This window comes from Falco cherrug, chromosome 3 (assembly GCF_023634085.1).
Source record: "Falco cherrug isolate bFalChe1 chromosome 3, bFalChe1.pri, whole genome shotgun sequence".
In the NCBI taxonomy this organism is placed as follows: Eukaryota; Metazoa; Chordata; class Aves; order Falconiformes; family Falconidae; genus Falco; species Falco cherrug.
Genome location: NC_073699.1, coordinates 59,274,017 through 59,298,405, shown reverse-complemented (window position 1 = coordinate 59,298,405; position 24,389 = coordinate 59,274,017). Strand labels below are relative to the sequence as shown.

General features: G+C 43.0%; 1 protein-coding gene across 2 annotated transcripts in view; it reads left to right on the top strand.

Moving 5' to 3' along the window:
- The window catches only part of DLGAP1 (DLG associated protein 1), a 429,900-nt gene extending 405,511 nt beyond the window's left edge, over window positions 1-24,389 (top strand). For both annotated transcript variants that reach the window (XM_055705957.1, XM_027804193.2), the window contains 4 exons: window positions 7,905-8,323; window positions 17,556-17,647; window positions 20,071-20,223; window positions 23,114-24,389. In XM_055705957.1, the coding sequence (XP_055561932.1) occupies window positions 7,905-8,323; window positions 17,556-17,647; window positions 20,071-20,223; window positions 23,114-23,323 (874 nt within the window). In that variant the 3' untranslated portion in view covers window positions 23,324-24,389. The remainder of the gene's footprint in view (window positions 1-7,904; window positions 8,324-17,555; window positions 17,648-20,070; window positions 20,224-23,113) is intronic.

The following is a 24,389-nucleotide window of genomic DNA, read 5'->3' as shown; positions in this document are numbered from 1 at the left end:
TCACACTAAGGCATCTTACCTCCTCATGTCCTTTTAAATATTTCTGCTTCTGTGCTTGGACCAAGTAAGCAAAAGATTTTGCCTCATTTCTTGATCCAAGTAGCTCAATGCCAGACCATCTTCCTCTATCTCTTCCATCTTCCATCTCAACTCAGACCTTTCATTAGCCCTTCACTCCCTCTAACCTGGGCTTCCTGCCAAGACAAATGACTCTGACTCCCCCTCCTCCCTTGTACTGCTCAAAGGATAAATGTGCCTACCACTACCTGACTGTATCACAACTGGATCCATCACTGTTATTCTTATCCTCAGTTCTTTATGCTGCCTGCTCTCCATAATCCTTTTTGTACCCATTCCCTAAGTGCAGCTCTACAGTTTCTAGAATTTACAGTACCTCTGTCCAGTCCTCATGGAAAAAAAATAGTATGCATTTCTTTCAACCTCACAATCTTCCTGCTGTAACTCTCTTATCTCTCACATGATCGCCCCCGTGATGCCAACAAACCCCAAGTCAAAATGTTCCTCCCCTTTCCTCGCACATAACCCACTCCTTCCAAGGCAATTTTGAAATGTGTATCTAATGAAGCTGATCTGTGCAGACTCAGGGCACTTCCTTTTCTGTCCATTTCTGATTGTCCCTTATCTCTACCTGCAACTTCCTGGCTGCAAAGGACCAACTTCCATTCCTCTCTTACAGAAGATAATTGAGTCCTTGGAAGTCAATCAGTTCTACTGAACCAGAATAGAAGTCATCATGTATTGTGCCAGGTCACTTAGCACACATCCTTATTGAACAAGGGGCTGTCAGTCCCATGGCTCTGTAATCACTTTTAATGTCTCTTGCATTTTACCTTGCCTGCCCCAAGATCTCCTCCCCTTACATCCTCACCCCACAATTGTCTCGCTCATTGCTCTAGCCATACCATCAGCTGGTAATTGTACTTGGTTTGCCATCACAAGAATTTATGAATGCTAAAACAATGGTAGTTTCTGAAGAACACTGCCGTGGGAGGTTAAGACCATAGACAAATGGTCCTTCTCCATTTCCTCTGGTTTCTGTGATGCCAGGGAAGGTGCTCCCACCTCTTGGTGTGGTATAAAGTGTGGTTTACCACACCATACCTCTTGGCGTGGTATAAAGTGAAATGATTTGAAATGGTAGTGGGGTAACATAAAACAAAATATAAAAATAACTCTGGCTTTTGTTACTATATAAAGCCATATTTTTCTCTTTTTTTCATTTAGGTTTTTGGGTTTGGTCACTTACTGTCCTGACAAAAAATACTCAGGTTTAAGGGTCTTCCCTGCACAGCAGACCAGTCCTTTGCTCTAACTCAAACTTCTCAACATTCCAGTCTTTTGGACAAGACATTCAAATCTGTATTTTGGCTAAGCTGAGCTGGGACTGATATTTCCTTGCCTTTTGAAGGCAGCATTTTCTGGCTGACTGTGCTCTCCACAGTGGAAACCATTCCACTGAGGAATTCTGAAGGTGGTAGATGTCCCATCCTTGGAAACATTCAGGGTCAGGCTGGACAGGGCTCTGAGCAACCTGTTCTAGCAGATGTCCCTGCTCATTGCAGAGGGGTTGGACTAGATGACCTTTAAAGGTCCCTTCCAACCCAAACCATTCCATGATTCCACAACTCTAATGCGGCTGCAAGTGACCGAGCTGGTATGCAGAAGAGTGGCGGTCTCAAAGGCAAGGCTTAAAAATGTTTCCAGTTTAAAGCTAAGGGCCCTGACCTGGTCTTGTGTGTTAGGTCTCAACAAAGCGTTGCCTCTTCTGTTCCAGCCGTTCCTCCCAGTGCTGCCCAGAAAGCATCACAAGGCAAAGGTCAGAACAGATTCATATGAGGATGAGAGACCTCAGGAATGCTTTGGTCCTCTGTGTCCTGCAGACTCTGTTGGTGAGAGACTAGCCAGCACAGGGTGTGTATTCGCCGAGGATTGTCTCTGCAGCACGACATCCTCCCTGCGCTGCTGTGCTACTTGCACACTGGCGTGGGCAGAGTACACACCCCATGAATATCTGGGGTACAGCAGGGCAGTGGAGGACAGGGAGGAAAAGCCCAAGTTCATGGGGCCTGATGGGCTTCATCCCAGCATACTGAGGAAGCTAGCAGATACTATGGCAGGACCCCTCTTGATCATCTACTAAAGGTCCTCGAGTCTAGGAAAGTCTCTGCTGCCTGGAAGCTAGCTGATGTTATTCCAGTTTACAAGAGCATGAGAAAAGGCCCAGGAACCTACAGACCTGTTGGTCTAATCTCAGTTCCTCGAAAAATTGTGGAGAAGATTATCCTGGGTACTACTGAAAGGCATTTAAGGGACAAGCAATCATCAGGCACAGTCAACATGAATTCACAAAGTCCTGTCTAACTGATACCCTTCTCTGACAAGGTCACCCATCTTGTGGATGAAGGGCAGGCAGTGGATGTAGTTTTTCTGGATTTTAGTAAGGTTTTACTGTCCCTCACAGTATCCTTCTGCACAAGTTGTCCAGCTGTGAAATGAGTGGGTCTGCAGTGCGCTGGGCGACGAACTGGCTGACAGGCTGAGCTCAAAGGGTTGTGGTGAATGGGGCTACATCTGGCTGGCAACCCATCACCAGTGGAGCTCCTCAGGGTTCAGTTCTAGGGCCAGTTCTGTTCAGTATCTTTATCAGCGATCTGGATGCAGGAGCTGAATGCACCATTAGCAAGTTTGCTGACAATACCAAACTGGGAGGTGCTGCTGACTCTCTTGAGGGGCAAGAGGCCTTGCAGAGGGATCTGGATAGATGGGAGCATTGGGCAGTGATTAATGGGATGAAGTCTAGCAACAAATCCAAATGCTGGGTTCTGCACCCAGGATGGAGTAACACGGGGCACCAGTATAAACTGGGGGAGGAGTGGCTGGAGAGCAGCCCCGCAGAAAGGGCTCTGGGGGTGCTGGTCGGCACCAGGCTGCTGTGAGTCACAGGGTGCCCGGGCAGCCCAGGGGGCAAACTGCGTCCTGGGGGGCATCAAACAGCACAACCAGCCGGTCACAAGAGGTGATCATCCTGCTGTGTTCAGCACTGGTACAGCCTCGCCTCGAGTACGGCGTGCGGTTCTGGGCCCCACAATTTCAGAAGGATGTGAAGGTCCCTGAATGTGTCCAGAGGAGGGCAACAGAGCTGGCGCAAGGGCTGGAAGGCATGTCCTGTGAGGAGCGGCTGAGGACTTTGGGCTTGTCTAGCTTGGAGAAGAGGAGGCTGAGGGGTGACCTCATGGCTCTCTACAGCTTCCTGAGGTGGGGAAGTGGAGAGGGAGGTGCTGAGCTCTTCTCCCTGGGATCCAGTGACAGGATGCGTGGGAGTGGTTCAAAGCTGCACCAGGGAATGTTCAGACTGGACATTAGGAAGTATTTCTTTACTGATAGAGTGGTCATACACTGGAACAGGCTTCCTGGAGAGGTGGTCAATGCCCCAAGTCTGTCAGTGTTTAAGAGGCATTTGGACAATGCCCTTAACAACAGGCTTTCATTTGTTCAGCCTGGTCAGGCAGTTGAACTAGACAATCATTACAGGTACCTTCCCACTAAAACAGTCTATTCTAATATTGCCATGAAGGATTACAGTTGCCCTGCTAAGACTCTTGGTGATGAAAAAAGACTATGTGAATGAGAGAAGAGGGAGGGATAGAGAAAAGCACACAAGACCGTGTAGCTTGAAGATGTATGGCTGAAGATCCTGCTATTAGAAGATGTGGTACATACCTGGTAACTCCTGCAGTTTGTTTTGTTCTGCTGACAGTCACTGCAACCTTAGCAGAGAAGTCCATAACCGAGAAAGAGTAGAGCCAACAGGTAAAGTGAGACAGGCTGAATTTAATCTAAGTGCCTGTGAGACTCACTGTGCATCAGTTGATTTGAAACCTAGCTCTTTTCTGGGGTTTGGGGTTTCTGAGGGGAAAGAAAGAAGTTATCTGACTTCAAATGCAAACATGTTTTTCAAAAGAAAGCAAAAGACTTCGAAGCTAACAAGTGACCCTGTTGTTGCTGTTCAAAACACATCATGCTGTTGTTCTCCATACTGGTTTATCCAGTCTGAGGTTTCATGGCTTTCTGCACCTTAGGCCAGATACCTGCTGCAGTTCTCTGAAGCTGTAATTATTACACCTTGTGCCTGCAGGGCACAAATGAGTACAAAAGGTCCAAGACTGAAAACAGAGGAAGAAGCAAATCTCTGTTTTTAACGATTACTAGCAATTTATGAAAACGTGGCAGTTTTAGGTAGACCTGTGAATGTTTTGTACATGTAGAAATAGTGAAAACTTAGGCATTAGCTTCAGCAGCAGTCCTGCAGTATAGAGTTTTAACAGAGCAAAACAAAAAAAGACGCATGTGGGACACAAATGGTGTTTTGTAAGAGTAAAACATCCTGGAAGTGAGTGAGGAAGGTATGTCAGAGACTAAAATTACCATCTATTAGGCATTTTACATAGATGTGCTGGAGGCAGGCAGATAGTGGGTGCCTTCCTGCATTTCATTCAACATACATTTCCTTGAGAGTATTTTTTAATTTTCAACTGATGCTATATTCTATTGCCAAGCTGTTTTTCTTTTGAAGACATATAGGTTACACTATCTGGTGCCAAGAATCTGTCGAGCAAGCCTGTAGCATACTATATAGATAAAACAAAGGGGGAGAAAAAAGTAGGTTATTCTATTTCATTTGTTGAGCAGAGTGGTTTTGGTGGTACTACCTCATACTGAAACCAGTAAGAGTACACTCCTGAAAGCTTTGAAATGTAGTGCCTCCAGCAATACATCCTTTTGGCAAGTAGACCCTGATGTTTTTACATTTGGGATCTGGTGTACACTGAAAAGCCAGGGTGTTAACTGAAAATACAAATGGTCACCTGGAACAGAAGGATATCAGAGTCTAGGGCACTGGGGAAAGCAGAAGGCAGCTGTAACATGGAGGTAGGGGCATGGAGAAGAACGAGCCTGGATTAAGGCATTTGCTTTTCTCTCCAGGTGGAGGTGTGGAAGAGTACAATGCATACTAATGCCTTGGCTCTCAATGGACCCTGACTAAATGACTGAAAAGAAATCCTGTGTGAGCATGTGTCTGTGTGGGCACACATGTTTTTGTGTCTGTGTGTTTGTGTATATGCATGCACACACTTCAGTGCAGATAAGGGATTTATCAGGTTGGTGGCCAATTTAAAGCAATTTAAAAAAAGAACTAGGGTAGATTGGACCAAAATATTTTCATTGTAATGTCAGTCTAAAGCTAAAATCTTTCTAACCACTGATAGCAGTCTAACAGCTTTTCTCTGCCAGGGGCCAGTAGCAGACACTTAGGAAAATTATAAAGGAGTGTGTGTAAAGGAAAAGTATAAAGGGTGTATATAAAGCACTACCTCTCCCAGTAGACATTCCCAGTTTAGCAGTCTGTTGTTCAGGGACTTCCTAAGCCAGATATGACATCTGTGCAATAGCTCTTCCTGGACCTATCTCCTGTGAATTTGATCAGGTTCTCTTTGAACCTATTTTTACCTTTGGTTTTCCCAGGATCCTGTGGCAATTTAATTACACATTGTGTGAAGAAATACTTCCTTTCACTAGATGTAAATCTTTAGACCTCTCAGCCTTGCAACTGGCTGCCTTCCTCCCCACAGTTCTTGCACTCTGAGAAATGGTGAAACATCACCCAGTGAGGACTTCACAGGTCTCCTATGCCCCTCCTCAGCCATCTGTTTTCTAAACCAAGAAATGTCTTTCCTCCTATGGAAGTCAATGATCCTTGTCCTCCCTTTTGAATTTTTTCTGATGTATCAGACTGTAGCAAAATGCTTTGCTCTGCTTGTCAAAGAATAAATACTACTGAGCTGAAGAGTTCTGCTCTCTCCATATTTTTCAGTTTGTTGGTGCGTATCATGCAAAACTACAGTGGCATAACTGTGACTTCTGCATCATTTAACAACACCTGTTTCAAAAGAACTGCAAGTGGCTGACACTACATTAACACATTTTTACCCTAAGCCATTATAAAAAAATATGTACACAATATATTATTGAAGTTTTCCAGAGACTAGTGTGGCTGAGAAGTTAATTTGAGCTTTCTTCTACAGAGGAAATGGCGCTTTTTTTTTTTTTTTTCAATTGGAGAACCCTTCTCAACTCCTGTTTTGCTTTTGCTCTACTCCTCTCAAAGCCTCAGATCAACAGCCACTAATTTCCTCTATTAACAGGACCTGGTACAGCCCTCCTTAAAGTCTGCTGCACTCCTCCTGAGGTACCTAGATGCATCAGGTATACTGGACATGAAATTCTCCCTCGGCATCCTTCCATTTGCTACCTCCCCAACTGCAGGCTAAATACACTTGACAAAGTTTTGCTGTCAGTTACACTTGTCTAATCAGCTGTTGCTTCAGTGGAAGGTCAAATATAAATGAAAGGGAGAGAAATAGTGCCCAAAATCCAGATCCCCTATCTCCTCAGCATTTTCATTGCTGCTTGAGCTCAAACTAAAGATAGAACCAGTAAGGGCAAAACAGCCAAAATATCACAGGGAAATGGGTCCTAGCAATGGTTTCAAGTGTAAAGTGAGTTTATGAACAAATTAGCAGTGAACTACCAGCTGCATGAGTGCACAGGCATCCTGGATTAGTAAGAAGAAGAGATGAGAATCTGTCCCTATTCAGTTTAAAACTATGTTAATTCCGAAGCCTAAATATTACTAATTTAGGTAACGTCTACATTAATTACTTTATGGTTCTACCTTCTTTATCATCATGGAGCAAGACAGGTGTTTGCTTTGCTTGTTTTCCGGTGTTCCTCAGTGCATCAGTTTCTAGAGTTACCCTGACTCTGTAACTATTTGCCTGCAGATTTTCCACTCATTCCCTACACAACTTATTGCTTGTCATATCTGCTCTCACTACCACCCCCTGCAACAGCATTAGGTGTCTCTTACTCCTTATACTTCCCTCTGCTCCTTCTCCAGCAGCCTTTTCACCTCGGATGCCTTGGACTGCAGAATTTGGAGTGCTGTTTATTTAAAGAAAACCCACTCAAACCCAAAGCCCCAAACTTCCTTTCTCCCCTGTTTTCACTTTTACCCCCAGGGTTTGCTCTCTGCCCTCAGAGGCTCCAACACAAGGAAACTATGCAATGCAAGAGGAAGCTACCTACAGGGTAGCAGCCATCACGGTGAGGGTAACATAGACAACAACTGAGAGTTCTAGCTTTGGTGAAAAAGAGAAGACCATTTTGAAACTGAAGGTTGAATGTGAAAAACAAAATGTCTGAACACTGGGAATGAGCACTAAAATTGTGAGAGAGAGCAGTGGTATTAGCAGGCACATAATTATAAAGAGTAATTATGAAGAAGCATTACAAAATACTTATCTGGGTTGAAAATACTTACCTTCTTTATAAATGGAATGTATAACATTACATAGATAGTGGACTCATTAATATTACTATCTTCTTAATCTCATGTGTATGATTTTTAAATGTGGCTGATGAGTTTAGGTGTGTAATTGCAGGGGGGTGACGTTCAAAAACTGAAAGATAAGCCACTTAAAATTGAGCCCCTTTAACATTTCATTAATTGGTAACCTAAAATCCTGAGCTATTGACACTATTAGCTGTCTCTTGGCCTAGCCTCTGGCTTTGTTAAACCACACAACAGTTAGAGGTACTTGCCTCAATAAACAGTAAGCTTGCATGGAAAAAAGAGAGATTTTTGTTTTTTAGCTTGCAATGAGAAAAGAAATTTATGCTGATCGTTTCAGCGTATGCAAAAAGCACATGAGTGTAGACTGAGAACCATGACTGCCAGTCTTAGAAAGACTGGCAGAATCTTAGTAAGTCCTTTCTTACCTAGAAAAAGCTTTCTAAACATTTTATGTTTGTGTTCTCCAAAGCTTTCGCAGGTTTACACGTTCTAATAGCGTAACAACAGCCGTGCAAGCAGACCTGGATTTCCATGAGAATTTTGAAATAATCGACCCTCAAGAGGACAATACGTGTTCTGGACAAATATCACGACAATTTTCCCGAGATGCAAGCACCTCTACTGTTAGCATACAAGGGTCAGGAAACCATTACCACGCATGTGCAGTGGATGATGACTTTGATACTGATTTTGATCCATCAATTTTACCTCCTCCTGACCCCTGGATTGACTCTATCACTGAAGATCCTCTGGAAGCTGTTCAAAGGTCAGTGTGCCCACGAGATGGCCACTGGTTTCTGAAGCTACTTCAGGCAGAAAGGGATCGTATGGAGGGCTGGTGCCAACAAATGGAGAGAGAAGAACGGGAAAACAACTTACCTGAGGACAGTAAGTAACTGCATACAATAATATTGCAACTACAAAGAAGTATTTAATATAGGTCAAATTTACTCCAGTGAGTTCTGTATCATAACCTTTCTTATTTAGCTAATGAAGCTATGGTTGTGATTCTCAAAAGGACTGTATGTATGTATATAATAATCCTTATTAAAGTTGACAGAGAATGCAAATGCTCAGCACTTTTGAAACTCCAGAGGTATTAGCTTTTGGGATTGCATAGTTCAATGGATAATTAGGAGAGTGTGGTTAGGGATCTTGTAGTATTAATGTTTCTTAACTCTTCCATTTGAAATCACTTCTCATAACCTTAGAACATAATTAAACAGATTCTAGTTGCTTTTCATTAAATTCATATTTTAGTTGCCCTTTTAGATGGTGATTGGCATCAGAGTATTCAGGCACTTCTTCCAACTGAGACTTCAGTTGTGTTTCCAAGTTGTTCTCCCTCTCTTCCCCTCTCCAGCCTCCCTTCATCTTCCTTGCAGTTCTCATTCCTCTTTGATCTTCCCAGCAAAACAAGTTTTCCATATTCTGTGATAAAAAACACATACATGCAAACTCCACCTCAGTTGTCACTGCTGCCAGAAGTATTACCCCATCTGTAAGGCAAGGGGAATGTCTAGTAAGCCTTCATTAGTAAGAAGGGCTGGGTAGCTCACATCTCATTCATTCACTCTAATTAGGGAAGAATTGCTGAGCATGTGACTCCCTGTCAAGAATTTTTTCTACTAGTAAAAATGGAAGTTTTTTCCACTTACTTCCATTGCAAGGAGCAGTACTATTGATAGCTGTCAACTTTTGGACATAGGTAAGCCTGTAAAGTTAAGAGCACGCCCCTTGTGAATTAAGCTTTTTCAAATTCTAGCAGGGAGTTTCTAGAAAACGCTAAGGAGCAGCTGCATATAGGGAGTTCAACATTGTAGCATTGAGGCACACCTAAGTATATTTTCCTGGATGTACAAATAACCCTTTTCCAACCCCCAAATTAGCGCCTACCAAAGCAAGGACTACTACTTCAGCTCTAGGTTTGCTTCTTTCAAATTTCTAACCCTTCCTTTCAAGAAGGAAGGTGCTAGAATTCCTTTGAGATGTGTAGATTTTGATTTATGGAAAGAAAGGACTTAACACTGGCAAAAAAAAATAAAATTAATTCTTAGAAGTGCATAAGCTGTTTCTGCTGGAACTTTCCATTCAACCCAATGGGAGAAATACCCATAGAGAAGTTTGATCTAGATAGTTAAAGTTAGACACTATTGTAAGCAACTGCAAAGTGACTTCTAATGGAAAGTATGAGATAACCTTAAGGTATGTTAAGATTTTCTATTTCTACAAAGTTTATTTTATATAATAGGCTAACATTTTTTTCTGAGGGAAAAATAGAGAAGGATTAGCCTTTAAAGCCAATTCAGGTTCCCCAAGTTTTAGAGTATTTGAACTGCATTTTTAATTTACATCATCAATACATTCAAAAACCTCTTTGAACAATACAAAGGTTTTCTGTTGTTAGTATGTAATAAAGAAGCCCCACAAACTAAGAGATTTTGATTGAAAAAGAAGTGTGCACACAGAACAAATAGTAAATATGCAACATTTTTTGTAAGTCCAAGCCACAAAACCCACTTGCTTTCTTTTTGTTGCAACAGCTTAGATTGTACATAAGGAAGACATTTTCTATGATGAAGGTGGTGAGATCCTGGAACAGGTTGCCCAGAGAAGTTGTGGACGTCCACTCCTGGAAGTGGCAAAGGCCAGGATGGGCAGAGCTTTGAGCAACATGGTCTAGTGAAAGATATCTCTGCCCATGGCAAGAGGGTTGGACCAGATGATCTTTAAAGGTCCCTTCTGACCCAAACCATTCTGTGATTCTATGATTCTGTGAACTGATAATAGAAAAACATAGAACTATTTTATTTGTGCACCAAAGTATGTATTTGCCTTGGGAAAAGAACATGAAGTGAAATTTGACAAGGCTGATGCATGCAGAGCATGCATATCCGTGTACAGAACTTTGTCTCAGTGTCTTGATGTCTTTGATATATGATAGTTTTAAAGGGCTCTTCATTGAGCAATCAGTGAGAGAAGTCAGTTGTGGGGAAAATAAAGGAGTGGTTAGGCTGGCTGTTCCCAGTGCCTCCTTACAGCGCAAATGGCATGTGTTTGGTGGATAATCCCTCCTCTTCATCTTTCTGACCAGCACTTCTCATGATTGCTGGAAACAGGAGGAGGAAAGGGGTCACCTGGGTTTTGTGGTCACTGGTGAGGTACTGATTTCAGTGTGACACCATCAGCCACTCTGGCACGTGGCAGCTGCCTCCCGCAGAGGCAGCACACAGCTTTCTGCTGCAGCTCAGCATGCCACACTCTACCTGGTGCCAAGGAAAAGCATATGGCCGGGGCCAGTCTGCCCACTCAGCAGCGCCAGAAACAAAAGCGTGGCTGTTACAAACCCTGCCCCGAAATATGTCTTTTTCATACATCTATAAACTTTGGGGGGAGGGAGGAAAGGAGCAGAAGAGGTGTGTTTGCTTTGGTTTTCCTAATGAAATATAACCAGAGCAGGGAATGCATCCTTTGTTTTCAACCTGACATCCCCAGCGTGTGTTTGGCCAGATAACAAAATAACGAGAACGTGTGATGAGCGAGGTTTTCTCGATGCCATGGCAGCTGACACAGGGCTCGTCCCCCCGGCGCTCCGCGTAAAACGATCCACGCTTCCTCCAGACAATGCGGCCCTTGTGCGAAACAGCTGTCTCGGGGAGACGGCTCACTGCTGTTTGACAGTAGCTTGTATGTTACATAGATACGTTGGGTATTATCTAGCTGGGAATGAATCTACCAGATGGGATTGAATGTTTCTAGCTGGGAAATGGAGTCTGCTGCTGTGTATAAAAACAAGCTGTGGTTCAGTGGCTGCACGATGAAATGCCAATATAGAGAGAAATGTGGCTCCCCTTCCGCCATGAATTATTTATCGTATAGTATATTCTGGTTTTATCTGAAATAATTTTCTGATAAAGCTGTGGCATGCATAACAGGCAGATGAATACCACTCACACTTAAGCTGGGATACCTGGTATGGTTTCCTGTTACAGAGACATTGGCTACAAACTCCAGGGTGCTCATAAAAAAAATAGATGTTAGACATATGAGGCTAAACACCTTGTGAGAATTGATTGACACTTTGGAGCAGGCCTCAGGTGAAATCAATTGTTTACTTTTTTTGTTTGTTTTCTCTCAACCCTCTGCTCTCTCCTCCTACCTCTCCCCTGCAAAACTTCATACAGCCAGAGCCTCACCGCAGACGCTGGTGCCTTTTGGCTCAGGACTCTGGAGCAACCATTTACACACAGGATTAGCAGGCCTGGCTCCCCACGCAGGGCTGCTAGCGAGCAGCCTCTGCCCACTTTTTTTCCCAGCAGCGATGAGCATGGGAACATACACCTACAGCCTTGGCCTGGCTTTTGCTGGAGTTTTTGCTGTTGCTTTTATTTCACAGGGGGCGTTAACCTTTCTGGAAGAACCAGAGGGCTTCATTTTGCCCCTCCCCTTCAGAAATGGGTCTCTCTGACAGGGCATTGTAATGTGGCTTCCATGCAAAGATAACCATCAGAAGCGAACAGTGGGCCTGATTCACCACAAGTCAGGTGTAATGTGGATTTAGTGGTGAGACAAGTCAGGCCAATCAAGTGAAAACTAAAACAGAAAACCAAGGTTGTGACAAGACATGTCATTATAACTGTCTTGTGTGTATATTATACTCCTCTGGGCTAGTCTGCGAACAAAGGCTGACCTCAAATCTTCAGTAACCTCGCTGCTTAGGACCAGAACCTCTGCAAATTCAGCCAGTTCTGGCAAATTATGTAATGCTTGCACACTTTTTGCTGTTTTGGTTTGTTTTGATTGTTTAAAAGGAAAACTTAAGAGTGAAGGCTAGACACAAGAGAATAAAGTTAAGGAAAAAATAGATTTTTTGTAATAGTTGTGCATGGCAGAAGGAGACCCATGAGTTCACTCTTGGCCATGAACAAGGAAACCCATTTGCCAGACCTCTGCAGGACTCCCCCAAGCTGTCCTGGTCCCTGCTGCTCCAAGAAGCGAGGCAGCTTCAACCTGCAGCAGGCTGATGCAGCCTTGCAGAGGGACAGTCACCAGCCTGACGTGTAGCCGAGTCCTGCTGGAATCTCCCTGGCTACATGCCTCTGGCTGTATGCCCGATTTAGCCTTTTCTTGTCCTGGTTTTCCTTTCTCTCCAGAAGGGACTTCTCCGTACACATGGGTTTCTCCAAGGAAAGCCAGCTCCTGGCTGGAAGCCCTGCCAATGTCCAAAGTCTAGCAAGTTAAAAAGAAAAATCCGCAAGCAATGAAACAATCTAGTGAGGGAAAAAACATGAAGTGTGCTAATAAAAGCCAAGTAAGTCAGAGAACACATGGAAACTGCTTTACTCCCAGTGAACAGCGTTTACTCATGCAGACAGCCCTATTAATTTCAGTGAGATCACTCCTATAAGTACATATGACTCAAAGCAAGGAACTTCTCCTTCAATAGTTTGCACATTTGGCTGTTTTCTCCTTAATAGCCGAGCTTAAAACCTGAGCAGTAGCTTTAACTCTGAATTTCCTGGCTTTTGTCATGCTTGGCATTATTTAAATGTAGGTCTGTCAACATGAATAGGCTAAAATGCTGGTCCATCCTGGCTTGGAAATGGATTGTGACGGCTCTATGGCCAGATTGCTTCATATGCATAGTGCCAGCCAACATCTGCAACACAAATGTCAGGCTGTGTCCCTGTAATTTCAGCTATTGTTCCTGCCACTTGCTCCTGGGGCAATGAGCAAGTCCCTGGTTTTCTGTTCCCTAGCTTGCACACTGTCTACATCTACCAGCCAGGTGTTTTCACACTAAGGGCATTTGATAGTCACAGTCCTAAAGTGCCTCCTTTGTCACTTGTGAGATTTTGGGGGCTATCAGCGTTTAAATGCAGAGATCAGCTGATGTTTTAAGGCCACATAATGCTGCCACTCCTCAAAACACCAGTAGCTTCTATGTGATGACTTTTCACATCACTTCAGGTGTTTTTTGTTTTTATTTTCTTGTATTTTGTTATCCTTGTTACACACACAGTCTCCTTCCAAGGTAGAGCAGATCACAATATAACCATCTTTTTGCTTGTGTTTGCAGTTTTTTTGTTCTTTCTTTTTCCATGAAGACTTGGAGGGAGGAGATACACAGAGCTCTACAATCCCAGAGTAGGTCCTATGCAGTTCTGAGAACCAAGAGAATCAAGAACTTACTGCTTGAACAGCATGTAGTCTAAGTCTATATTTAAGAACTTTTTAAAAGGAGAACAGGTTGGGGGTTTAGAGACACAAGGAAATTCACTGGCATGCATCTATCCTCGAACAACACTCTGCAACCCCTAGTCAAGAACAATAATAGTGATGAGGCACCCCACAATAGCTGGATTTTATCAAAATACCTATACTGAAACAGTTCTTCCAGAATAGACATAACTGTCTATTTCTGAAAAGTTGTCACAGGAGACAACTGGATTTACAAGGAAGAGAGGTCAAAGCAAGGAGGGGGGGTGGGGGTGGGGGTGGGGGGAAGGAGGAAAATTTCAAACTATAAAAAACAAAACACTGCAGTACACACACTTCTCTCCCTAGGGAAGCGGTGACAGCAAAGCATATGATGGATGTTAATAACGTTGCTTAATGCATTACTGGAAGGCATTCAGACAGTGCTAAGTGTGCTGTATAACCCTGTATGGAATAGTAAGCAGACATGAATAACATTATATAGGTGCTTAAATCCATTATGATTGCATCTTGATGGGTTGGGTTTTTTGTGGTTTCTTGTTTTTATATATATTTTTTTTATCCTACTAGCTGAACACATCAATTTGAATGTTTATGTTTTTCTCCTGTACCACATCTCCCTTGCTCTTAAAGATTGCTCTGCTTCTTTTCTGATGTGTTTTGAGTATTATCTTTGCAATTCAATTTATTTTCTTGGTATCTGGCTTCAAACCTCACAGGATTTCCTCCTAAGAAAGTACCGATCTATTTTTACATTTTGGGTTTTTTACTACACCTTGGCTTTTCTCTTTGGCACTGGAAGTTTTGACTGAGTAAGCGAAATGAGCACTTGAAACACTAAAAGCAACGTGTGTTTGGAAACAAAACTCAGGCTATTGATAAGGCTTTGTGCCTTCTGGAGAGATTCCTTTCAGTCCTTTGCATGCTTTGTCTTTTTTTTTTTTTTTTTTTCCTCGCTAACTTCCGTGACAGAGTTGGTTGTTGACGGGTTGCACATTAACAGACCGCTTGCTTTTGAGGGGCGAGGAATCAGTGACACTTGACTAGATACAGCCGCAGCTACAGCAGAAGTGGCAACAATAGAGAACAGCATCAGCATGCATCCCACCGTCAGCTGGGATGATGGTTTTTAGGCAAATAGCCAGTCGCTAGGCAGCCAAGGACAAGGACTTCCTTTTCCCTCTGCTGAGGTCTCTGAATATTAAGCTCTTCTTCCCTCAAAGAAAGGGGCACATTTCCATCCATCACCAACAAGGTGTATTTACATTTCTTCGTACTTGGGATGTGATTTCCAACTCAGATGGTGCAGCTTTCCACAAAGAGCCCTCCTTTTTTTTTTTTTTTTTTTTGTCCCGAGAAGTCGAGAAACTGTTTTTCCTCCCCTTCTCAAGTCTTCGGAAGCATCAGAGTAGCCAAGCTCCAGATGAGGCAGCTGTTCCCAAATATACTCAGTGGGAAGAGTTTTCATAACAATGGGAACCACATGAAAGCTCCCGGAGTAGCTCCTCCTACTATTGAAAAGTCCTTTCAGTTGAGTGGTTTGCATATTGGGTTGCATAAATGACTAGACACACCAAGGGGTCCATTTTCAGCACTGTGCGCATAGAATTAGACACGCAAGCCTTGCTAACAATAATGAGAGTTGTGTGCAAAACTCCCTGCGCAATATGTTGAAAATATTCTGCTTAGTGAATCTTCCAGCTCACGGCTATTTCCTGGCAGTCCTGAGCTGAGTTCTGGGAACAAAATGAAAGTCTGGGCTCTGTGTGTGTTCACAGAGCTCTCTCCTATAGTTTCTGAAAAAAAATGTGAAAAGACCCTCTCTTCCCTCCTCTTCCCCCCCCCCCCCCCCCTTTGTACATCTGAAGTATAAATTAACTCCACATCCCACTTTTTCTTCAGCAGCCTTAAGGAGGGAGCTTTAAGGCTGCTGAAGGAAAAGCCACTTGCCTTGAAGGAGCAGAGCACAGATTTCATACTACTGTGCGTCTGGTTTCAGTTCATCATGAGTGTTTGTGCCAGTCAGCTTAGCGGTGGCTACAGAAGTAAATCCCTTAGAGAGGCCTTTCTCTTACCAAGCACCGCATGATGGCATTCTGGTCGCAAGCTGCTGACATGCACTGCAGCCAGTCACGGGACTGTGAGACCTTAAAAATGTTGTCAGAAGGGATTATAGCAAAGTTGCATTTATTTATTTATGTATTTATCTGTTTTTTCTTACTTACCAGTATTTTCCCAGTGCAGCTCTGCTAACTTTGTGTTAGGTTTTATACAAAAAGTGACCGTGCCCAGGGATGGTACAGAGGATGGCAGCTAGTATCTCCTCTAGGTTCTGCCAACAACTCACTCATTTTGAGGAGGCCACTTCCTGTCTCTGTTTTTCATGTTCCTCCCTCACCTGCCTCATGTATCCAGACAGTAAATTTGTCATGGAAGAGTCACTGTTTATTTGATGGCTAGGACAAATATCTATAAGTAGAAATAGCAGCAAAAATTGTGACACAGTGGCTGATATTAATGTTTTTCATTAATGAAGTGGTAATTTTAAAATTAATTTAGATTAGTTTTTAAATCAATATTTAACCAGAGAATTGGGGGATAATAAGTTGCTTCAGCGGAGAGGAAAAATTAATGATGGAGCCAGATACATCTGTGAAGCCAACCCATTTATTTAAAGACAGTGCATATAGCATTGTTGTTGTTGTTTTTCCTGAGTATTGAAAGTCTCCTGAGTATTGAAACAACCCGGTAGCCACTTTGTTGCTCACAGCATCGATTTTTTTTCAATAAGCAGGCCCCAAAATCACACTCGTTTTCCTGGGTTGACTGTCCCACTGCCAGTTGAGGCCATGTCTGTCTTTCTGCTCTGTTTCTGCGCGCTTGCTTCTTTATTCACATACACACATGTGCACGCACATGCTCCCACTGGACCAGAATTCGGCAAAGCCCCAGGGAAATGCAGGTCTCTGAATACACCAGCCTGTGTCTTGGGTGGTGTATCCCCGACTACCCCTTGCAGCAGTAAAACCCCACTGTTTCAGTGAGGTTGAATGCAACCAAAACAGTACGAGTGCCTGTTTTGTTCAGAGGCATTTACTACGGGCTGTCTTCTGGTTCACTGCAGTCCTTCACAGCACTCAGTCCAAAAAGACCATAAGCACCCAGCTGTCTGTACAAAGGAGTCCCCAGACAGCGCAGGAGCTGGGCTAGGACTGACACCTCCCTCCAGGTCACCAGCAAGGAGGAAAGGCCAGGGTGTGATTGCTCCCTGAAGAATGCCTGTGTATCTGGATTCAAAGGCAGAAGCTATCTCAGATTGTGCTCATGGAAAATACCCAGAGGGTCCAAATGAGATTCATTGGCGTGGATTAAAATCACCATTCCCTTTCCCAGGCTCTGTTTAAGCAACACTCAGCTAAACCTGAAAATAAGGTGCTGAGTTGCTAAGCGAGGTGGCAGAAATGCTGGTAGGTAGGGTGTTTTCCAAACAGTGTAGAAGGCATCTCAGGGTTTGAAAGATGCATGTCCTTGTGCACGGAGCTGGGTTTGTAGTCAAAGCCTAAGCCTGGGTCACAGTGATGATGAGAGGTGTCACCTCTGGTATGCTTTCTGTACAGGTTGTAAAGGCTTTTGATTAGCCATGTTTATATTGCCATGGAAGTGCTTTTTGCTCATTACAACTGGTCTCACTGGGGGATGAGGGTAAGATGAAGCAACAGATTAGTATTTTTGCATAGTGTAGATCTGGTCTTAGATTTATCAGCCTCTCTCTAATCCATGACTGAAAGATAGCATGCTTTATGAAAGCCAGAGCTGACTGCTGTGCACCTTTCTCCCCTCTTTTATAGGCTTTTGGTTGCCCGCAACAAAGTATCGTGTCTTACGTTTGTTTTTCTCTCAGTTCTAGGAAAAATTCGAACTGCAGTGGGCAGTGCCCAGCTTCTCATGGCCCAGAAATTTTACCAGTTCAGAGAACTTTGCGAGGAAAACCTGGTATGTAACTTTTCTGCTAGACACTGTGGTGTGCCTTTTACTAAGCCTGTGAATAATAACACCTAAACTAGATGGCTTTTTTGACTAACATGGTAGTTTTTCCAGTAGAGGCCTTGATATGAATTTAGGAGTAACTCTGTGAAACTTGGCAGAGTCAGCATGAGTTTCACAACAGCTTGAGAGCCTGAAAATAACCACAGGCAAAACGCTTTGAGTGAAATACCGCTGAGGCTTTGCTACTGACTTCAGAGGAGTAAGGATCTGTCCCTTGACCTCTGAGTTCAGTTTGCACAGGCACAGGGATGTTTGGGTAAAAGACCTTAAGGTCTTTCAGGGTGGACCAGAAGTCTCATTAGTGGGGCTTTCCCATGTAATCCCAATGCTGCCGGTATTAAGACAGAAATACCAGGCAATCAAGACACTGAAAGTCTGTGCTTCATGTTACACAACCTCAATAGTGAAAGAGAGAAAAATAATTTTCAAGTGCTAAAAGGGCAAAGAGGAAAAGAGCCAATACGTTATCATTATTATTACTGTATGTAATTGGTCTATGCTACCACGATTAGTATTATTATTTGCTATTTTTATGCTGTTAGTAATAGTAGAATCAGAACAAGATTTCAGTTAATAAATGAAAATACATTTCACATCACATATCTAAAGCAGTATTCTCAAAAATGCCAGCACTTAACTTACAAAAAAGTTCAGACTTTTTAATTAACAATTCATCTTTGCAGAGTAGATACAATACATTTAATTGCCAATGTTGGCATAAATTCCTAGAAGTCCCAAAAGCTCAGAGCATTATGCTCTGTCAACACAGAACAGGGAAAGGAAATCAAACCCTGTGATACTCACCAGAGTGGGGTGATCAGTTTCCACTCCAGTTAATGCACCTCTGGAAATCAAGCCCCAAACCAGAATCTGCCTCAGTGGACAAATGCAACAGAAATTGGCTCTGCCTGAATAAGCCTTCCTACTCTTAACATAAAAATTGAAACAGCATTCTTGTTGCACGTCTTTGTAAATAAAGGCCTGCAACTGGGCAACCTGCTAGTGTCGAGCACTGAAAAAACAGGAATTCATGTGTAATCTCTGGTCTCCTTAGGAATCTAAAAATATATGCTATATTGTTTTCAGTAACTGCTCCTTTGGTGGTATAACCATCCTGTCAAAATGATCTGTCAAGTGATCTGTGAAAACAACAAATACTTAGAAATTTTGTAAGGCAAGCAACTGACTCCTGGGTTTATTGCTTCTAGTGAGGGAGAAAACTTAAAACTTGAGCCATGTAAAACAACATGCAAGGTTTTAATAATTTTTTATCTATGAATTATTAACAATATATCAATGTAATCTCATGAGGCCACAGCACCCATGAAACCTTGCTGACTCAGATTGGTGTAGGTACTCCTCAGCATTTATGGAAAAACATACTTGAAGTGAGTGTATGCATCATCTCATTTTATTTGAAGAGTTTCAGTTGGAAAACAACTTATAGAGACACACCATACAGAAAGCTTTCCCTCATGCAAACTTTGCCAGCGGAGCAGGGACCATTTCATGTATGTCCACTGCATGCAGAAAATGTTCAGAGCTGGCTTGCACTAAAGGGACCGAAGACAGCACAGGACCTCTCAGCGTCTGGCTCATGCTGCACTGGAGATGCTAATGGTCCAGGTGTGCTCTTCTGAGAAATACTCTCAAGCTAATGAACTGGACTGAGTTTTCACACACAAAGCAATGCTCCCCACCTGGGTCCCAGTCTCACTCTTCCCAAAAATCCATCTGTAAAAATGGGACTACTGTGTTTCTGCATGTTCTCTTCTGAGCTTTTCACCCTGCAGAGGTTATTCTTGTCAAAAAAATACGAAAAAATTTGCCTGAGGTGTGTAACAGGCAATTTTACTTGAAATGGTGTATTTTTGTAGACCTTAGGTTCTCACAATATGGAAAAAGCATTCACGCATTGTCATATCACTGTTTGCACAGGCAGCAAATGTACGTTTGCACATGTATCAGTCTTTTACAAGTGTGAACATGGCAGGGAATCCTTCCTCATGGAAGTGAAGAGGAGGCTGGTGATTAATTTCAGCGCAGTTAGGATATCACCAGTTGTGCCCTGAAACATTCCCAGGCAGATCCTGCCACAGGGGATCTGCCATGTGCCTTTGCCCTGTGGTCCGGGGTGGGGCAGCTGCTGCCTTCCGTGTGTGGGGACTTGCAGGGGCACAGCAGCTCAACACCAAGCCATACTCAGCAGAAAAAGACCCGCCAGCAAGTAGTGCTCCGCTTCTCTCTGCACCTCACTGATTGCTTGGGTCTGCTGAAACTGCTTTGTTAGCAAGATTTGTAACCATTTGTACAAATGCTTTACATTAAGAGGTACTAAAGCCAACATGTTTTTTTCTTCTGTTGCACAGAATCCTAATGCACATCCACGGCCGACCTCCCAGGATTTAGCAGGGTTTTGGGATATGCTGCAGTTGTCCATAGAAAATATTAGTATGAAATTTGATGAACTTCATCAGTTAAAGGCCAATAATTGGAAACAGATGGATCCTCATGACAAGAAGGTAGAACATTGTAGATTTTGTATGCTTCATTTAAAACCCTGCACAAATACTGGACAGATTAAATAGGCCTCTGTGTTACAGCGTTGACGTTAAAAATGTGAAATGAAGCTTATATCAAATTAATTTCATTGTAATAACAATGTTTACATAATAATCATCTGGGATATTATCTGTAATATGTTTCAGGCATATTTTTAAACCAAATCTGTCTTTGTGAAACGGATAATGGGAATGTGGTACCTTGTTAAGCTTTACATTTAATCATATTAGACGATCAATCGTTGGAAGGAACTGCCTTATATATTGATTCTTTAAATTAAATAAATCACATTTACGGTTCATATTATTGCATATAGCAAGAGTTCTAGGTTGTGTTACTGAAAAAACTAGGGAAGCACTGTAATAATTGCTGACTTTGGTAACCAGATTACAAACAGAGCAATATCAAAAATATGCCTTCCAAAATGTTACATGAAAGAACTACTTTTTTTTTTTTGTCCATTTGTTTGTTTTTTATTTATTTTGGGTTTTTTTAAATGGGTGATTTCATAAACAGGTTCACTTTGCTGGTAGTGTTGTTTACCCAAGGTAGCATAAAAATCATCTGGAGCTTTGGTCTTTTCTTTTAAATGTAGTCTTCTTCTGTCACCATGAAAAACTACCACATCTCCAAGTGTGAGCCACATTTCACTTTCCATTCTCATTTGGCACCATTGCCTTATTTTTCTCCTCACTATCCGCATCAAGACAAACAGCACTTGGGTGAGCCAAAATACACAAATGTTTCAGAAAATCCTTAAAAGACAGACCCATTCCTAGAGGAATCAACGGTCTAATGTTGCGCTCCAATAGGTATGTAATTTGATGGCTGAATTTCCACTGTGGCTGGTCTGAGAGCAATGAATACAGCCAACAGGTAGGGTAACCAGAAGGAGGGGGAATGTGACTTACAGGGACAGTGGCTCAGACAGGAGTCTGGGCTGCCCCAACTTACGGTCAGCTGGCTGCTGATGACCAAAGCGGTGTTTTCTTCTGGACAAATAACCATAATAATATCAAACCCCATTAATCTTGCAGCAGGAAGCTTGCAAAGGCAGTGCTGGTAGCACTCTCCCTCCTCCTCCGATCAAGACTAAATACTCATTCCTGACTTAGGAGTGCCATGTTCACACCATTTGTGCACACCTAGTGTGTTTTGTAGGGGAATGAATGGGAATGTGTTTTCCTAGCCCAAGGTACTGAAGGCAAGTCATTTTCTTATCTTCTTTTTTTTTTCAGTATCTGTCAGAAAAGGAAGTTAAAACTGTCAAACATGCATGCACACAAATGCTGGTATATGGTCTTTCATTAGCTTTTACAGTAAAGCGGGTAGGCCGAGTGTTTGCAATTGCATCAATAAGAAATGACAGCTTTCTTTACAAAAAAATGTGCCTTTTCTTTGCTTCTGAAAAACATTTCAAAGAGTTTCCAACAAAAAGAAGACTATAACGGGTTAAAGGAACTTAAGTAGTGCTGAAGAAAGGGACCTACAGTAGGAAGGTAAAGATTGTAAAGAATTACACTGACTGTGTTCCTGTTTCAACAGTATTTGTCTATGATTTTAGATGGAACAGATGATCTCCTTTCTTAAAAAGGGTAAAAAAAAAAAAAAAAGAAGAAAAAACTTTCTGTGGAATTGATATTTGCAGTTGCCTTTGACCTTTGCCACTGGGCCCTTTGTAAGCAGCATAGATTAATCCTTGGATGGAGAGAAAAAGCGAAGTATGAATAAGTGTAACTAAGCACCTTTATATTTCGAGCCATGGAAGCTGTTGTGAGCAGCATGAAAGAAAACGAAAGGGCAGAATGGGACCTTTGTAGTGTGATAAAATCCCTTCGCTCAGAGACCGTGTTCACAGTTGGAAGGGGATGTAACTTAAAAGACAATCTAATTAACTTGACAAAGTCTTTGTGGCCGCCTGAAATTCAGACCTGAATACACTTTTCTTTTTCGGGAGAGATCCCTCTCTGAGGGGGTTTTTTGTTGGTTTTGTGTGTGTGTGTGTGTGTGTGTGTGTACATGCACCAGGATATACATAAAAGTCCTCCTTGTTGATCGCGTATCTGGAGCTAGCTGCCACTGTCATGATTAATGCATGTTCTCTTAATGAGTTTTAAGTTTTCCCTACCAGTTTTTTTCTATTTCTAGCTGATTTAGCTTGTCATTCCTATTTAACAGGAGGCTAGAGTTTACGAGCTTGCACAGTGAGACCGAAAGTGTGGGATTTTTGAGCAGTCATTAAGCCACTACAAAATATATACATAAATATATGGTGGTTTTAAAAAATATTTATTCTGACGCACCAGCTGCAGGCAGCTAGTTCCCATCTGCATCTGGGAATGCCAAAGCCACGGTATCTCCGTGTTGCACGAGTGCCTAGCATTATACACGTATAGAAGAGGGTGGCCCAGGAGTCGGAGGTCTCAAAAGTTCCTCTGCCAAGAGCGACATTCGCTCCCCAGCTGCACACGACTGCGCTGGCAGCAGGAGGCTGCGTCCGAGATGCTCTCCTTTCTAGTCCCTGACACCAGGAGGAGACGCCTGGATCGCCCCCACCCCAGGGAGCCGCACTAAGCGGTTAGCAGTGGGGGCTTCAGCCCTGGCAGCGCCGGGCATTTAACGCACCGTCCCTGCGGAGAAGTAGCACTGCGGCCGGCCCTCCCCTCCCCTTTGCCCTTGCTCTGTGTTTATGAACCCTTGAGCACAAAAGCCAGTTCACTGAAGACAGAAAGGCAGATAAGAGCTAACAAACCTTAGGTAAAATGTGTGTTCTAACTACTGACGTATCCTAGTTTTTCCCATCTTTCCCTGAGAAGCTGTATAATGCCATTAACCTTCTGCTTTGATCAGGAGAGAAGGGTCCCTCCTCCAGTGCCAAAGAAGCCATCGAAAGGTCAGGTGCCACTCATACGAGAACGCTCTCTGGAAAGCTCGCAGCGTCAAGAGGCCCGGAAACGGCTGATGGCTGCCAAGCGCGCTGCATCGGTCCGCCAGAACTCAGCTACCGAGAGCGCCGAAAGCATTGAGATATACATCCCCGAAGCCCAGACCAGGCTATGAAGGGATCCAACCGGGAGGACACTCTCTGGCAAGACAAGCCTCATGTATAATCTGCCCCTCTAGGCTCCTGCTCAAGGTCACCATGGAGTATTTGTACCTCCTCCTCCTCTCTCTCTCGCTTTCTCTCCCCTCCTCTCCCTGCCCCCTCTCTCTGTACGCAGCCGCCCCGATGCTCCCAGTGAACTTCACTGCCGTGGCGTAGTTGTCGGTCCTCCGAGAGATGTCCTCTAATCACCCTTCCTTTCTGAAGGTTCGCCCATGTCATCATGATGCTTTGTCACATGTACTGATGCTACTACCACTTTGCCTCATGTAAACGAGTACGATCCATTTTTTTTTTCTGTTTGAAACAAATAAATGCAGCGCTCAGACTTCCACGCACCCACACACCTGTACAGTAGATGCTCCGTTTAACTTACTCATGATCTTTAGTTAACCTAAAGCTAGTCTGTTACTCGGTGTACAGCAATATCAAACTGTAGGGGACTTTGGAAATTTCAGTCATGCAGGGTGATCCTTTCAGACTCTGCCGTCTTCCTCACAAAAGATGAAAGGAGCTATGACTCAGATTCCCTTCTTTTTATTACTGTTTTTTTTTAAAGCAGATGGCGCACTTTATTCTAAACCTCCGAATCACACCTTCTCACCTGAATTTAAGGAGTCACACAAGGGGAGGGGGCTGGGGTGGGAGTGGGGAGGGGGGGAGAAATAAAACACAGCTCTGGGAGGTGAAAAAGTGGAAGTATATCCCACAGGTGAGATGGCAAGGGATATAAAAGATCCTGTGAAAGATACCTGCACACTCACAGCTGCACAAACTGCCTCATTTTTATTTCATCAATCACTACTTAAACATTTCAATCAGCAGAAGATTGTAAATTCGATCTTCCAGGGAAATAATCTATTTTGAAAGGCAATAAAAGAGTGAAAAGGAAGGAGATAAGAAGCTATGACAGTTGAAGAGATAATATAAAAGAAGGATTTTCTTGTCCAAGTGTTAAGAATTTTTAAAATTGTACTGTATTGTCAATTCCTCTTGTATTGTATTGTATGGATTATATTGGTT